At 33.5% G+C, this 18,789-nt stretch overlaps 1 protein-coding gene across 1 annotated transcript in view; it reads right to left on the bottom strand.

The window, feature by feature from the left end:
* CNTN1 (contactin 1) overlaps positions 1–18,789 on the bottom strand; it is a 241,139-nt gene that overhangs the window by 68,165 nt on the left and 154,185 nt on the right. Inside the window, 3 exon segments of the mRNA XM_049783881.1 lie at positions 9,789–9,964; positions 10,310–10,437; positions 13,863–14,013. Coding sequence (XP_049639838.1) covers positions 9,789–9,964; positions 10,310–10,437; positions 13,863–14,013 — 455 coding nt within the window.

Genomic DNA, 18,789 nt, shown 5'->3' with positions numbered 1-18,789 from the left:
TCCAGCACCATTATCAGAGAGGCTTTCTTTGCTCTACTTTCTATACTTTTATATAACACCATCCCTTTATTGACAATTAGCTATTCATATAATTTCGGAGCTATGTCTGGGTACTTATATCCATCCAATAATCTGAAGATGGCCTCCCTTTATTCTATGAACTGTAGATAATTAATTTTTAATTTGGGCCATACCTAGAAAGTCAGGTTTTATTCCTGGCTCCGCACTCACTCCTGATTGACTCAGGGGCTATATAGAAAAAAAGGATTTAATCTGTGTCAGCTGCATGAAATGTGCCTTACCCCATAGTACTATCCATTTTTACCTTAATATATAGATTTTTTTTTTGGTTTTTTGAGCCACACCATTTGACATTGAGGGATTACTCCTGGCTATGCGCTCAGAAATCGCCCCTGGCTTGGGGGACCATATGGGACGCTGGGGGGATCAAACTGCAGTCCATTTAGGCTAGCTCTTGCAAAGCAGACGTTTGCCTTACCTCTAGCGCCACCATTCTGGCCCCTATGCCCAGATATTTTAAGTTTGCTAGTATAAGTCTAAAAGTCTGGTTTTTAGTGTAGGACAACTAAGGTCACAAAATTGTACTCAGGATAATGCTGGGTGAAGGGGGTAGAGGAGTATGTAATGCTAGTATAATACGAGCTATCTCCTCAGCTCCTGTTTTGATATTTTCGTAACAAGTATTAAACTCTGTAAGTTCTAGAACTAAAAAATGATTTCTATTGATTGTAATATAATACTGTTTCTATACAGAAATTGCCAAATATATGTACAATAGAAAACTTGTCATAATACAGACATCGAAATCCACTAGATCAAATGGAGAGGGTATACCCTAAACAAAATCAGAAGAAAAACAAAAATATTGTAATATCTCAGTCATATGATAAAATATAGAAAAGCAAACCACAGGAACAGACAAAATCAACTTTAAAAATTATCTACAGCCATGATTTTCAGAGTGTAAGGGCAGTAGAGATCACAAAGGGAAAAAAATTAAGTGAACTCTGGTTGAGATATATTTATTTGTACTTCAACAGTAATTTTAGTATAATGGCAAACTTTGAAGAGGCAAAAAATTTTGCTCCCAAAGTACAAGTTGGGACTAGAGACATAATACAGCAAATAGGGTGCTTGCCTTGTACATAGTCAACCTGGGCTCAGGCATTAACATTCCCAATAATCTCTCAAACACCAGCTGGAGCAAATCTTGAGTACATGCAAGAAGTACCTGAGAATCTCTTACTGTGATCCCCAAAGCAAAGAAAAACAAAGTACATAAAGTTATATAAACTAATGATTAAAATAAGAAAGTAAGAAGTCAGAGAGACTGTCAAGCAAAGGCACTTTCCCTGCTTTTGGCCAATCCAGGTCCTATCCAGGACTAACAACATATGGTTCCATGAGCAGTTAGGAATGATCCTGGATGCAATCAGGAGTAAGAACTAAGCATGGTCAGGTCTTGTCCAACCACCCCCTCCCTGAAATAACTAAAAGAAAATAAATATAAATATATTAAAACGTAAAACTGAAGGAACAAAAAATTTGTCAGTGGTCACACATGTTGTTCATTGTTATTAGTTTTAGAAAAATGTGGTTACGTGATAATAAAGGCATTCGGGTACTTTAATAAGTCACATGTGCTAAAAGTAAGTGGGCAGGAGGCTGGAGTTTAATATAGTGGCTATGGTGCTTGCCTACACACAGTAGACTGAGGTTCAATCTCTGGCATCCCATAGTATTTCATATGCTAAAACTGAGATCAAATCTCAACTTTACTACAACCATACATCTATCAATAGTAGCGAATAATTTCCTCAACAGGTTTTTATTCATTTCTCTGGTTATATTTATCCTAATATAATAATATAATATGCCATTATATATTTAAATTGCACTTAAATACTTGTGTAACTGTTCTCTAAAATTGATCTCACTACAAATTGCAACTTTATGTGAGGAAGAAGTATGATTTTTATTTAGCACTGTATCTGAGTTGAGTATGTGCAGATATACTTGCTATAAATTGTGACAAGAACACAATAATATTTAATATACATTGTTTGAATGAACTAGTAAAATTGCTTATTAAGAATTTTACTACTATAAACACAGTTCCAAGAAATTGAGGTAGAACAGAGCACAGATTCCTAGAGAAGAAGAAAATGCCAAACTAAAATAAAAAAATCAAGCCCCTAGAGAGATTGCTGAAAAAAATCAATCATGTAACAGAGCAGCAATAAGCAATGAAGGCCATCTTAGAAGCAGCTATAGGGCAGTGATCCCAAATACAGTAGTCAGGCAGTGAGTGTCTTCATGCCTGGATTGTGCAGAAGGCTGAGGATTATTAAAAGTGGCATGAACCCTTCTACATGGCTGGTCTGGCAATATGGGGCTATCAGAGCCAAGAAAGTGAGAAGGAGAGGGCCTCACAATTTATCTATATATGGGTGAGACAGGAGCAAGGAAGTATGCTGTTAACAGGCAGACTTTCATTCAGGTTTGAAGGAAGATCACACAGCCTCACAGATGAACAACAGCTCAGGTAATTTACAGGCTCAAAGTCAACATTAAAAGAAGAACTGAAGGGTCTATTTAAAGGCAAGAGAGAAACAAACAAACACAGCAAATTTGTACTAAAAGATGACTCAAGATCCCATAACAATAATCTCACTCAACGTTAGCAAACTAAAAGCACCTATCAAAAGAACTGAGTGACAAAATTGATCAAAAATATCGAATCCAACATTTTTCTGCCTATAAGAAACACATATGAATATTGAGTGCAAATACATATTCAACATTAAAGGTTGGAGAGCAATTTTCCAAGCAAGCTACCTTAAAAAGACGGGTAGGCCATGTGAATAACATCTGACATAGACTTTAGACTTATAATGATTACAAGACACAGAGCGGGGCATTTCTTAATAATGAGAGGATATGTACATCAGAAAGAAATTATACTCCTAGCCAATTATGTGCCCAATGAGGGGGCAGAAAATCCTTGAAACAACTGCTAGTCTATTACTTAAAGAAAGACATCAACAGCAACAAAATAGTAGTGGAATATTTCAATACCACTTTCAATACCACTCTAGATAGATCTACCAGGCTAAAACTTAACAAGAATATATTAGGCTTGAAAGAAGAAATGAAACAGAGTTGCTTAGTAGACATATTTAGGACTTTCATCCTCACAAGTCTGAAAATACATTTTTCTCCAATACAAATGGAATATTCTCCAAAATAGACTACATCCTGGAACACAAATCATGCCTCAATAAAATCAAAAGAATAGAAATTGTATCAACTCTCCTCTATTAGCAATATGCACTGAAAATAGAAGTCAATTCAAAGAGAAACAGAGAAATAGCTTTAATACCTAAATATTAAACAGGTCAATACTGAAGAACCAATGTGTCAGAGATGAAAACAAGGAGAAAAAATGAAATACACTGGAAACAAGTGAGAATGAAGTCACAAATGTCAGCATTTGTGGGACACAGCACAAGTAGTAGTAAGAGAAAAAGCTTTGCCAGCTTCTTCAGAAAAGAAGAAAAGGCCTACATAAATAACTTAATATCACAGCATTAAGAAAGTGGAAAATTATCAGCAAAATGAGTTGCAAGCAGCAAAATTGAAAGAAATAATAAAACTTAGAACATGAATAAAAGAACTGGACACCTCCAAAATAATACAAAAGATCAATGAAAGCAAAACAAAGATCAATAACCATACACAAGACCCATAAGGAAAGGAGAAATATAGTAAACAGAATCAGAGACGAAAATGGTGAGGTTACTCCAGATAATACAGAAATAAAAAAGAGGTTACTTTGAAAATCTTTATGCCACAAAACAAGAGAACCTGAAAGAAATGGATAAATTCTTGGATTCCTATAACCTCTCAAGATTGAATCAAGAAGATTTGGAATACCTGAACAAGCTTATCATAGATAAGAAAATTAAAATGGTAACCAAAAGGCTTCCTAAAACCAAAAGCTCAGACCCAGATGCATTCATTAGTGAACTCATTCATACTTTTAAAGAGGACCTACTGCCAATTCTCTTCAGGTTCTTATAGGAAATGAAAGAAACAGGAAAACTCCCAAATAGTTTATTTGAAGCTAACATCACCCTAATACAAAAAGCAGACAGAGACACCATGAGAGAGAAAGAGAGAGAGAAATCAGACTGATATCCCTGATGAAAACTGATGGAAGAATTCTCAAGAAAATGCTTGCAAATAGAATTAAACAATTCTTTTTTTTTTTTTTTTGGTTTTTGGACCACACCCGTTTGACACTCAGGGGTTACTCCTGGCTATGCGCTCAGAAATCGCCCCTGGCTTGGGGGGACCATATGGGACGCCAGGGGATCGAACCGCGGCCCGTCCTATGCTAGCGCTTGCAAGGCAGACACCTTACCTCTAGCGCCACCTTCCCGGCCCCGAATTAAACAATTCTTAGAAAAAGATTATATACCATGACCATTAGGATCCACTGCAGGGATGAAAATATAGTTTAAAATGTTCAAGACAATAAAATAATATGCCATATTAATGAAAAAACACAAATATATGGTATCAATAGATAGAAAGAGAGAATTTGTTCAAGCATCCATTCATGATAAAAGAAATTCTCAACAAGATAGGATTTGAAGGAACTTTCCCCAATATAGTCAAAGCCATCTAACACAAGCCTATTGAAATCATAGTCAATGGGGAAAAATTAAAAACCTTTCTTCTAATACATGGCGAAAGACAAGGTTGTGCCTCATTGCCTCTATTCAATACAGTACTGGAAGTACACCCCATAGCAATTAGGAAAGAAAAAGATTATCAAGAGCATCCAGAGAGGAAAGGAAGAAGTAAATTTCTTACTGTTTGCAGATGACATGATACTACATTTAGAAAATCCTATGGACTCCAAAAACTTTTCTGGAAACAGTACATCTGTATGGTAAAGTGGCAAGTTACAAAATCAATACATAAAACTCCGTGACTTTTTACATACAAATAATGAAAGATAGATATATTTAAAAAAATACAATTCACAATTGTGCCTCAGAAAATCAAGTGCTTCGGAGTTAACTTAACTAAAGATGTGAAAGACATGTACAAAAAAAAACTACAAAATACTGCTTAAAGAAATAAAAGAGGACACATGCTTCAAGAAATAAAAGAGGACACAATAAAATGGAGACATATAATCTGCTCATGGAGTAGGAGGATATACGTTATTAAAATGACAATACAACCCAAATTATTGTACAGATGTAATGGGAAGAACTTAACTTTGGATGAAATTTTTTTAAATATAATTTTTATTTTGATCATAGTGGTTTACGTGTTGTTGACAATAATATTTTAGTTAAATATTTACATAACATCTGGGGGGATTCCCACCACCAAATTGTCCTCCCTACACCTCCGTTTTTGTCCTATCTCCCGTATCCTCTTCCCTCACCCCCAGGGCTGCTAGAATATGTGGTCCCCTATGTACCTATCCATAGTAGTCTTGCATCTGATTGGTCTAGGTGCCTCCCTAATTTCCCCCTCTAACTGGGAGGCAGGCCTAGCTAGTTAAATTTGCATGGTTTGGTTTGAAGAAGAGAAAAGTAGTTTTAACCATCACAAACATGTTGCTACATAACCTTAAATTCAATTTCCTTATCATGTCATCAACAAATAGTTATCAAGACTGACAACAGCAGTAATTTTAAATATCATGGTGTCTGCACTGGAAGTTTATCATCTTAATAGAAATCAATCCAACCTATAGATAGATATATGGGTTTTTGTTGTATTTACTTGTGGAAAAGAGTAAACTGAATATGACTGGTGCAGATCAAGATTTTTACATGTAGAAGACAGGTTGGTTTTGTGAAATGCTTCAAGGAGAGGCTTGAAAGAATTTTCTATTATCTTTTAAGAGTAGTAACTGCTAAAAAATAAATATTTTTATTAAAGTCATGTTATCGGAGTTTCATGTAGATCACAAAAATTTATTAAGTAATAATATATTACTGCTTATACTTTAATAATATCATCTTCCATAGTGTATCAAAATTTAGAAATCTTAAATTCACTAACACATGAAAGTTACCCTCATCTCATACTCTCTTGGAAAATGTTTTATCTTATTTCTTATTTTTTTCCTTTTGCATTCTCTTTTGCTCAGAAAATATATAAGAACATTTTTCACAACGTATCATCCTTAATACAGTTGAGTCATGTCCCTTTTCTCTAAATTTCTCATTTAATTTTATATTCAGAAATTCTTAGTCTTGGGACTACTCTCAACTTGAATCAAGATTAATCTCTTGTTGTGATGGACTGCCTCATTGTGATAGATTGTCACTTTAGAGGAAGTATAATAGCTTTCATACCAAAATGTATGTCCCTAACATCAGAATAAGTCTATTTTCATTTACACACAGATGGGCAACCAAAAATACCTACACATTTTATAAGCATTACTCATCGTGACTTCTCACAAAACAAAGAATCTAATTATATAGGTCAATTGAATGAAACAAATTATTAATAAAATTTTATAGAGAGGGAACTATGAGGTCTCAAAAGTAACTTAAAATTGAGCTGCCATCTGATGCAGCAATTCCACTTTTGGGTATCTAGTCCCAGGAGAGAAAACAATTCATTCAAAAGAACATCTGTGCACCATTATTCATCACAACACTCAGTATAATAGCTAAGACTTAAAGTCAAACTACATGTCCAATGACAGATAAGTGGATCATGAAGTGTTATTATTTCATCACTGTTTCTTATATTGGTTTTCCAATCTAATAATTACTTAAATACAGAAAACATTGATTTTTTTTTTTTTTGGTTTTTGGGCCACACCCAGAAGTGCTCAGGGGATACTCCTGGCTGTCTGCTCAGAAATAGCTCCTGGTAGGCACGGGGGACCATATGGGACACCAGGATTCGAACCAACCACCTTAGTTCCTGGATCGGCTGCTTGCAAGGCAAACACCGCTGTGCTATCTCTCCAGGCCCCAGAAAACATTCATTTTTATATTTATTTTCCCATTCAAAAACTATTTGAATAAAATAAGTAGTCATTTTTATTAAGTAAATAATATGGATCACTCCAGGTGAGCTCATAGGACCATACAGGACATACCATGAAACCCACAGATACTGGGTGCAAAGCAACCATCTTATACACAGTATATTATTAGCCCAGCTCCTGATATTGTTATACTCAAGGAAATATATGCAGAACTCTCTATGATACTGAAGCCAGAGACATCTATAACCATTGATCAAAAAGCTGAAGCAAAGACAAATAAATAGGACTATACCAAATTAAAAAGCATTTGCTTATACATGGAGAATATAATGCTGAGTTAACTGAGTCAAAGGAAGTACAGTAGATTAATCTCACTCATTTGTGGGATATAAGAAAAATGCAAGATAGTATGGTAGTAATAGAGAGAGAATAGAGATGAGGGCCAGGAAAACCAGCACAAGATAGAAAGCTTGCCACAGGAGCAGGAAGTGGGTTAAAGTAGCTGATATTGTCATATCAGTATAACAGTGATAGATGGAACTGTTCACTCTGGCAAGAACTGGGTGCTTAAAGGGAAGTAATGTGATATGCACGATACTCTTGCATTAACAATAGTGCAAAATCAAAATGTACAAAAGGAAAAGAAGGAAGAGACAGAGGGAGAGAAGTAATGTGTATACCTAGGAGGCAGCTGTTAGGAGGAGAGAAACTGAGAACATTGGTGGCAGGAAATGTGCACTGGTGAATGATGGTGTACATTGTAAGACAGAAATTCAAGAGGGAACAATTTAGTAACCATGGTGCTATATAAGGTAATTATTTTAAAAATAAGCATCTGCACCTCAAAGGAAATAGCAAATAAAGTCAACTTAACTAAAGAAGTGAAAGACCTATACAAAAGAAAACTATAAAACATTGCTTCAGGAAATAAAAGAGGAACAAGAAAATAAAAACATATACCCTGTTCATGGATTGGGAGTGTCAATATTATTAAAATGGCAATACTTCCCAAATCATGATTTATTTTTTTAATATAAATCTTTATTTAAGTACCATGATTTCAAAGCATGTTTGTAGTTGGGTTTCAGTTATAAACAGAATTTAATGCAATCCCTATGAGAATACCCATGGCATTTTTTCAAAGAAGTGGATCAGATGCTTCTGAAATTCATAGTGAGCAATAAATATCCATGAATAGCTAAAGCAATCCTTGGGAAAACAGCATGGTATTGGAATAAAGACAGACCCTCAGATCAATGGAATAGACTTGAATATTCAGAGACAGACCCATAGGTTTACAATCAATTGATCTTAGATATCGGAGCAAGAAATATTAAGTGGAGAAAGGAAAGCCTCTTCAAGAAGTGATGTTGGGAAAACTGGTCAACTATATGCAAAAAAAAAAAAAAAATTTGAACTCATGCCTCTCCTTAATGCCATCCACAAAGGTCAAATAAAAATAAAGACTTTGATATCAGACCTGAAACAATAAATTACATATAGAAAAATTTAGGCTGAATGCTCCATGAAGCTAAAGGCATATTCAAAGATGAAGCACCATTGGCCAGCTAGTCAAATCAAAGATAAACAAATGGGCCTATATTAAACTGAGAAGTTTTTGTACTTCAAAGGAAATTGATTAGTATACAACGACCATCCATGGAGAAACTATTCACTCAATACTCATCTAATAATGGGCTAATATCTAAGATATACAAGGCACTGACAGATCTTTACGAGAGAAAAGACCAAAAAGAGCAGCAATAAATTTTCCAAGGTTGCATTATAGCCTTAACATCCCTGCCATTACACAGATAATATTGCAAAACCTGCTGTTCTTTCTGCAAATAATTTCTGTCATTTTTGATCTCCTTAATTAATACACTGACTTCGCTGTGCTTAATTATAGAACTAGCACTATGTATGCCTTCTTATGTTTAAAGAAAAAGAGTCTATTTATTAAGAAATTTTCAGGGGCCGGGCGGTGGCGCTAGAGGTAAGGTGCCTGCCTTGCCTGCGCTAGCCTAGGACGGACTGCGGTTCGATCCCCCGGCGTCCCATATGGTCCCCCAAGCCAGGAGCGACTTCTGAGCGCATAGCCAGGAGTAACCCCTGAGCGTCACCGGGTGTGGCCCAAAAACCAAAAAAAAAAAAAAAAAAAGAAATTTTCAAATATCACATGGTGTAAAATCCTCCAAAATCTTCACATATACATTCCTGTTTTTTATTCTCAAAGAGAATAAATATCTTTCAGTTGGATCTGGAGAAATACTACAGAGGCTAGGATATTTGAATTTGATCCCAGAACATCATATAGCCATCCAACCACGGCCAGGTATAATTCCTGAATGCAGAGCCAAGAGTAACCTCTGAGCATCAAAATTAATCAAAACAAATGTCTCTAAGTTATCATTATAATTTTTAATGCTATGCTTGTGAATATGGGATACTTGAACTTAAACTACAGATATATGAGGTATAGTTATAGTATGTATATAAATTTAATTATTAGTGAAGAAAGATTAACTAAAGAGATATAAATTCAACTAAATATGTATTCATTAATATCTCTACCAAAATTCATAAATAATCTTTATTAAAAATACAGCAGTATTGTAATTAATATAATGAGAATGATGAAGTGCTTTTCTTTGTCTTTTTTTTCAGTCTCATTGTAGATTCAATCTAGAGATAACTATGCTTTTAAAAGTTGAAACAAAACACATACCATATAATTCCGCTGATAATGAATATTCTCTCTTGTAAAATCAATCACATAACCATTGAAGGACCAAACAAATGTGAGATCCAGGGCAGGATCAAAGGAGGCAGCGCATTGCATGGTTGCATTTTCTCCAACAGTAATATCAGCATTAATTGGGGCCAATATAATTCGTGTCGGATCTATATATTTTTTAATATAGAAATAAAACAATTTTAGAAAATATAAAACAGTATAATTAGTGCACTGAAGGAAAACAAGCAATATATTTTTTCTCTGTGCAAAGGAATAGCATGTTTAAAAATACAATTTTTAGGAACAATTTCAGCAATAACAGATTTACCAAAAGATGTTAGAAATGGAAAATAATAAAAACATGAACTTTTTTTAGAAGCATTGATTCTCGTGGTGTTGGGAAAGTATTAAAGCTGTCCAGTAAACCCTATTGCAATGTTACCTCAAAAATAAAATATTATTTTTAAAAATAGAGATTAAATACTATCAAATAAAAATAACAATTTTCTTACTTGTGATAAAAAGAGTCCCAGTGCTATTAGCCTTCCCCCTATTATTTTCTGCAAAGCACATATAGATTCCACCATCATTCCTTGTAATGTTATTGATTTCCAAACTGCCATCTTCCCAAATGAGTATTCTGTTGAAATAGAAAAATAACTTATAAACTTAATTTGGTGAAATGTTTTGTGTTGAATGTTTTAATATATAAATACTAATATAGTTTGCTTAGTTTACACAAATCATTTGAGTAATATTTTTGAGTATTTGGGGAGTTACTTCTAACTCTGCACTAAGAAAATCATTTCTGGGAAGCTCCAGGGACCATATGGGATACCATGCTTTTCATATGGTTATCATATGGTTATATCATGATTAAACATGGGTTAGCCATGTGAAAGGCAAATGCCCTGCCAGCTGTGCTATCATTAGGGCACCTGAATAATAATTTTTATAGATGAAACATTCTAACATTTTATTACATTTTAAGATCTAACAAAATACTTTAGAAAGTCACATTCATATTTTTATTATATTATTATGGCAGTCTCTGGCTGAATTGCTTCCAACTATACCTTTATAAGTTGTTCTTTGTACATGTAATTGAACATATTAAGTGACACAAATCATATCATGCTACTATTCTCAGTGATGTTATTCTGAAGCTCAAAACATTCCATTTCTTGCATCGTATAAACCAAATTTCCCATTGCTTTTTCAAGTATTAGAGAATTTTATTTTGCATATTCATAAAGTTCCTGAGAAATTATACCTTCAGTTAAAAAAAGTATTTCTTTTTATTATTGAAAAAAGAGGCCTCAACATTCTATTTCAAATTACATAGAAATGTGCATTTGTGTGTATATCTACACATCATTGATGCTGTCATAGAATTATTTACCCTATCTCTATTATTCTGACACATATCTTATTTGAAATATATTAGTCTTATTAATTATGCTATTCTATACTAAATAACAAATTTTGTTTATTTTTGTGCAACAGCCACTTGTTCTCAGGACCAATTCCTAACCCTGAGCTCAGGAATCCCTCCTACCTAGATGGGTTTGGGAGGCCAGTGTGGTGCCTCCACATCAATCCTGCTGTTCTCTTGCAAAACAATTAACTTCCATGTGAATTATCACTCAAGTCCTGAAATGCTACTATCTTGATATCATTTTTGTTTTAGGCCAAATATACAACAGACACTAAATCCATTAACTCATTTATCCTTTAGAAAATTGTCTTCTGTGTGTTAAAAGCTCATCAAGTATTGAGGAACCTAAGGCTTAGTCATTCAAATGATGTTTTTCATAATATTTTAGATATAATTTAATTAAAACAAGTGGCTCTCCTCAGGCTACCATTAAAAAACTATCAGACCACATATGTGACGGATCAGTTTGGTAACAACCTGAAGGAAAGAAGAACATATCTCAATTCATATTGTGATGTTATAATAGACTGTCATTTCCACTGCTACAAATATAGACAAATATAGTTTTAGAACTTATATGTATTCTAAAATCATCCTTAGTAATGGTGTTTGTACTAAGTATTTTTAAAATTCTTCTTTGAATACAAATTATTTTTTCATAGTGATAGAACCTACTTCACTCCTCTCATCTCTCTGCTTCTTCCTTAGAGACTGAAGACAATAATTCACGATTTTAAATGTGCAATATATTGGTATATATAAATATTACTTATTATATATGAATTATATACAAATTGTATAGCAATATTATTTACCAACTGTACACCAATTGCATATCTTCTTAATACTGTTTGAAAATATAACTTAAACTATATTAAAAGCCACTAATAAGAGCAGAAATGATATTATGTGGAGCCACTTTTTTGAAATTACATTTGTCATCATGAGATTATTATTATTATTATTATTATTATTATTATTATGGAGATTGAAGTAATAGTACAATGGACAGGAATTTTTGTCCTGCATGTAATCAACTCAGGTTTGATAACCAGCATCTCAAACCTGTTGGGAGTGATCCCTAAACACAGAGCCCAGTATAAGCTCTGAGCAAAACTGGCTATGACCCCTGCAAACAAAAAAATTATATAAATAAATAAAAGAGGTGATTACATTTAAGATACTTCATTATTCTTTCAATATTATTTATAAAAACTATTTAAATGTAGTGAGCACTTTTATTTGTACTATTTTTACAGCATTCGAATTTATTTTCCTGTTACTATAGTATCTATTATGAAATGGTGCTTTTCTCACAATAGACAAAATTGGAAACTACTCAAGTGTCAAGGAACAAATGACAGGCAAAACTATTATATACCTAAAAGTCAATTAGCAATAACTTTGTAAACTACAGATATTTAATTAAATTAAAATCATATAAAAAGGAGCTATGGTATATATACTCAGTGGGATATAATGCAACTGTAGAAAGAAGTAAAAGCAAGCAATTTGCTAAGTTAGTGAATCTAGAGAGTAGTTAGTCAGAGGAAAGGTACAGACACAGAATGATCCTTTTCATGTGCAGGATATAGGGAAATATAGTAAGAGAATAAAAAATCCCCAAATGCAACAAAAACCAAGACCTGTTCTGCAGTAGAAAGCTTGCCATAGTGGGAAATGCTGGGGCCACTGGATAATGGTGGAGGATAGACAAGAAGACACTAGTGAAGTATATGGTTTTGGAATGTTATATGCATGAAACACTACCACTAAGTTTTATTAGCTACATACCAAAAGTAAAATTCAAAAAAATATTAAAGTGTTGCTTAAATATCAAGACATTAAAAAAATAAAACAAGGGAATATTAGACTACTAGATTCTTGCTAGAACTTTTACATTAATTTTATACAAAAATAAGATAAGATGCAATAGTCTGATGTTTCTTTCCTTAAGGAGGATGCTTCTCAAACTTTTCTCAGGAGATTCCAGTTTCTCCATCAGCAATACTCTGCCAATGGGGTTAAATAGCTCAAGACAATGCGAAAGTATGCATGACTGGTGTAACTTATTTGAAGAAATGTATATATTAATCAGTGTATATTTAAATAATTAGCATATTTAAATAGAATACTTATGTTTTATCCTAAAGGCAGAACACTTCACTTGATAGTGTACTTTATAGGAATTTGAGAAATTCCTATTAATAATGAAAAGAAAAAATCACTTTTTACTTTTACACAATGGTATTGAATGTACTTTCCTATTGAAACAATGATAGACTAAAACACAAAATTAAATAAATGTGAATATATTCTTTTATAAAAAATAAGTTAGAGATCGTTTTTGATATTTTTGATTATTCAAAATTGAAATTGTTCACAATTCTTGTGACCTTAAAAATGTATCAAAATTTTAGTTTCAATATTAAAATCCATATACATTGATAAGGGCCTAAAAATCAAAACCCAATAAAAATATATACTGTCAGTGATGGATAAGTACTTCTTTTCTCCTTTGAAAAAATTTATAAAAGATATATTAAATTATGAATATAAACACAAGTAAGTAAAGTTACCTTTCCCAAATAATGAATTACAGTTGGATTTCTAATTTCTAAACTTACCTGCTACTATTAACAAGCCATTCTGTTCCTTTACTCCAAGAAAATTTTGGTTTAGGTGCAGCTTTAGGTTTGCATTCAATTATAACTCTTCCTCCTTTAGCAGCCAAAATCTTTTTCTTCATAGGATTCATTTCAAAAGTTGGAGCCAAAGCTAAAAGGAAATAAATTACTACTATTCTCTTTTATAAAAATGAATATGTGTCTTCTGGTATATATTGCTACTATCAAATTCACCTGTTGGTTCATAGCCAATGGCAAAATAACCTCTGTAAATGCCAACACTATTTCACATTTAATTTTTTAATTTAATTTAAATTGAAATGGAACAATAATAAAATCCATTATTTTAAATTTTCATTTTGCCACAGCTGCCTCTTTTAGTACAAACTTTAATTATAACCAAGTGCAACATACTTATCTTAAAAGAAAACATCTAATTGAGGATTTTAAAAGTTTTTTCTTCAAATCAAATGATCAGGACTTAGTCCTTGCTCTGTGATTAGGAATTACACTTTGTGGGGCACAGAAAGAGAGACAGATGCTGGTGATCTGAGATGTCTGAGATGCTGAAGGTTGAATGCTGAGGTTGAATCAGGCAATACCATTTGTGAGGGAAGTGCCTTACCCTCTGAAGCAGGGGTCCTCAAACTTTTTAAACAGGGGGCCAGTTCACTGTCCTTCTGACTGTTGGAGGGCCAGATTATAGTAAAAACAAAAATTATGAACAAATTTCTATGCACACTGCATATATCTTATTTAGAAATGAAGAAACAAAATGGCCCACAGGCCGTAGTTTGAAGACCCCTGCATCTCCCTCACCTAATTGAGTTTTAACTCAATTGAAAAGAATTAATATGTTAAAAAATAATTGAATATTATTTTGAACTGAATATTACTATAAACTAATAGTATAATCAATATTTTACACCATAATATGGATACAATATTTTTCCATATTAAAATCGAAAAACTGATATTAAGATTAAATAATTTGTCAAAGGTGTCAACTATTTACACTCAATAAGTATCTAGTCACAAATTTTTGTTAAACCAGAGAGTGAGCTTCAAGAACTATTGTGATATTTTCCAGGTCATTTGTTTTCGTTTAATGCTAAATATTCTTTATAAATTTAAATAATGTCAAGGAAATTTCAAGGCTTCGGAATATATAAACTTAGTAACAAAGGATGTGTGGTCTGGAATTTGATCATCTTTGTTCCAGTCCATTGGATTTGCCCTCACTGCATCTATTGTATGAACATATAATTTTATTTCTTTTATTGATATGATACATTATATTAATAGAGTTGTTTATGTTAAAGCATCCTTGCATCTCTGGGATGAATCTTACTTTATCGTGGTGTATCACGCCTTGATGAATTCTTGATGAGTTCAATTCTATTTGTTAGTATTTTGTTGAGTAACTAAATCTGTTTCAGCAAAGATATCAGCCTGTAATTCTTTATTTTTTATTATCGGTGGTATCTCTGTTTTGGGTATCAGGGTAATGTTCGCTTTATAGAAAATGTTGGGAGTATTTGTTTATGTATTCCACTGGAAAAGCCTCAAAAGGATTACCAGTAGGTATGAAACAATTCAGTAGTGAATCCGTCAGGATCTGGGCTTTTGTTTTGGGAAAACCTTTGGTTACCATTTCAATGTCCTCAATAGTGATAAGATCTATTTATGTATTCCAGATCATCTTGGTTCAATCTGGGAGATTATAGAAGAACACAAATTTATCTTTTTTTTTTTTTTACAAGTTTCTCATTTTGTGGTAAATTCTCAAAAATACAGACAGGGGTTGGGGAGGAGGGTCGGTATTGGTGGTGGAAATGTTGCACTGGTGAAAGGGGTATTTTGTTTATGACTGAAACCCAACTACTAACATGCCTGTAATCATGGTGCTTAAAAAAAATTATAATTAAAAAAATAAAATAAAATGTGAAAAAAACCTCTGATAATCCTTTAATTTCTGATTTGTTTTATTAGCGTTTTTTCTTTGTCTAAGTCTTCCTAATGGTTTATTAATCTTATTTATTTTTCTCAAAGAACCAACTCTTGCTTTCATTGACCATTTGGATTAGTTTTTGGTTCTCAGTTCATTAATTTCTGCTCTAAGTTTTATTTCTTTCTGCCTGCCTGCTTTAACTCATTGCGTTGGTCATTTTCCTTTCTAAAGCTGTTCCATTAAGTTATTATGTAGACCATTTCTTCTTCCTGATAAATGCTTGCAAAGCTAAAAATTTTGATTTTTAAAAGCTATTAATATCACTTTTGCTGTGTTCCAAAAATTCTAAGAATTTGTGTTCATTCTCATTTGTTTACAAGAATCTTATCATTTCTTTCTTGATTTAGTGTCTAATCCAGTGATTGTTAGTAGTGAGCTGTTTAATTTCCAGGTATTAATGTTGTTTCTCCATTTCTGCATGTAATTCACTTTTATTTGAGTGCATCATGGTCAAAGAAAATAGTCAACATAATTTCTATTCCCTTGAATTTATGAGTTATATTTTGTGCTTCATATGTGGTCAATCTTGGAGAATGTCCCATTTGCATTATAGAAAGTGTATTCAGATTTTCGGGGATAAAAAGCCATACATATAGCAGTTGTTTTCAGTATTTTTACTGGCCTCTCATATGTTTTGGAGTGTGATTTCTTTGTGATGTATATATCCCTATCATTAAAAAATGATTCTCTGTCTCTCATAATCTTTATGTCTTCTGTTACTCATATGACTATCTAGTCTTTTTAAGGAAGTATTTGTCTAAAGGATTATCTTAAAATATTTGATTTTGAGTCTGTGTTTGTTTTGATTATTTAAGTGCTTTTGAGGGCAGCAGTGATAGCACAGTGGCAGGGCACTTGCCATTCACACAGCCACTCCTGAACAGACCTGGGTTTGATGCCCAGCATCCCATATGGTTCCCAGAGCTTGCCAGAAGCAATTTCTGAGCTCAGAGCCAGAAATAATCTTGAGCACTGCTGGGTGTGGCCCACTTAAAACAAATCAAAATGTTCATTTGCAGGAAGCAAAAAGTTGCAATTCATTGTCTATTTATTGGTACATTTAGTCCAATTGTATTGAAAGAGATTATTGGCATGAAATTTTGTGCCAACTTTTTGTAGAAGTTTCATGTGCCTTTACTTCTTTTAAAGCTGGTATTGAATCTGTATATTTGCACAGCTATTGTTTATCCATGATGCTAACTTGAAAGAAAATATGGCTGGATGAAGTATTTTTTTATTACACCTTTATTTCACTGAGCTTTTTCACTGTATCTTACTACTGCCTTCAGGCCTTGAGGATTGCTTGTGTTGGATCAATCTGTTGTAAATCTTAACAATGCTCATTTGTCTGTAATTTCCTTTTCTTATCTTCATCAAAAAAGGATCTTTGTGCCATCTATTTTTAGAAGTTTGGTATGTCTTCATGATTTGTGTGCCTCCTTCAATTATTAATCAAAGATTAATAATTAATAATTAATTAATCAGTGATTATTAATAATGACATCTTATATTGTGATTAGTTATGATCAGTATTTTATATATTATATAATTACCAATTATTAATTATTATTATTATTAATGTGCCTGCTTCAATTATTTTGTGGTTGGTTTTGAGTCTGTAGTTCCTGAGCAGTTCTTTATCTGTGAAGCATGTATCATTCCATAAAACCTGAATGAGAATCTACCTTGGTAAAATATTCTTTGTGAGTCATTGTCTTATGTGTTCAGGCCTGAATTGTTGCTTTTGATAAATCTGCTGTAAATATTAAGGATGCTCTTTTGTATGTAGTTTCTCTTTTTGATCTCGTTGCTTTACTATTCTACATATATCTATGGTTTCCCTCATGTGAGTAGGAGGTGCCTTGGGATGCTTTTATTTGGGTTTCTTGTAGCTGTATCTTTTGGCATCCAGATTGCAGATGCATGCACTCTTCGGCTCTGGGAACATCTCAGCAATGATATCTTTGTTGATTCTTTATACGGGTTTCTTCTTGGCTCTCAGGACTCTAGTGTTTCTTTTGAATTTATCCCAAATTTCTATTGTATGTTTGTTTATTTTGAGGCTTTTCCCCCATCTTCTGTTGTTTGGTGGATTTTGTACTTCATCTTTGAATTCAGTTATTCTGTCTTCAGCAGCTTTACTCTGTTAGTGAGGCCTTCCAGTGAAGTTTTTGTTTTGCTTACCAAGTTTTATGTTGTGACATTTCTTTTCATATTTTTTCTACTTTCTTTTTTTCATATTACCCTGTGTTTTATTGGCAGTATGTTCCATTGCTTCTTTGAGATTCTTGAGCATAAGCATTGAGCATCTTAAGCATTTCCCTTCTGAGCTCCACTGTAGAAAAGGATTTTATAGGGGATTAGTATTAAGTAGATCTGCTGGATTGTAGTCTTCACTCACAAGTAAGATGGGTTTTTTGTTTTTTTGTTTTTGGGCCACACCCGGTAACGCTCAGGGGTTACTCCTGGCTATGCGCTCAGAAGTTGCTCCTGGCTTTGGGGACCATATGGGGCACGGGGGGATCAAATCGCGAACCGTCCAAGGCTAGCGCAGGCAAGGCAGACACCTTACCTCTAGAGCACCTCCCGGCCCCGTAAGATGGTTTTTTGCACTACTTTACTGTGATTCTTTATTCAAAATGCTTCTCTAGAATATCATTCTAAGTCTTTTCCACTGCCAGTGAGGTCTCAAAGGAGCTTATGTGAGAAACAGATTATCTTGTCTTCCAGCCACTTAATTGGCCACCTACTTGGACGTGGTTCTACCTTGGTGCAGCCAGAAAGGGCCACAGTGCCACTGACACTGCACTTCTCTCAGGTTGGGGATCTGTACCCTTGTTATTGGCCTCTACCTACGTGAGCTAGTTCTTTCACACAGCTCCTGGCCACAGTGCCACTGCTATGCTTAGGGAGAAA

Source organism: Suncus etruscus, chromosome 11 (assembly GCF_024139225.1).
Source record: "Suncus etruscus isolate mSunEtr1 chromosome 11, mSunEtr1.pri.cur, whole genome shotgun sequence".
Lineage (NCBI taxonomy): Eukaryota > Metazoa > Chordata > Mammalia > Eulipotyphla > Soricidae > Suncus > Suncus etruscus.
The sequence above is the reverse complement of the archived record's forward strand: the minus strand, read 5'-3'. Positions and strand labels throughout refer to the sequence as shown.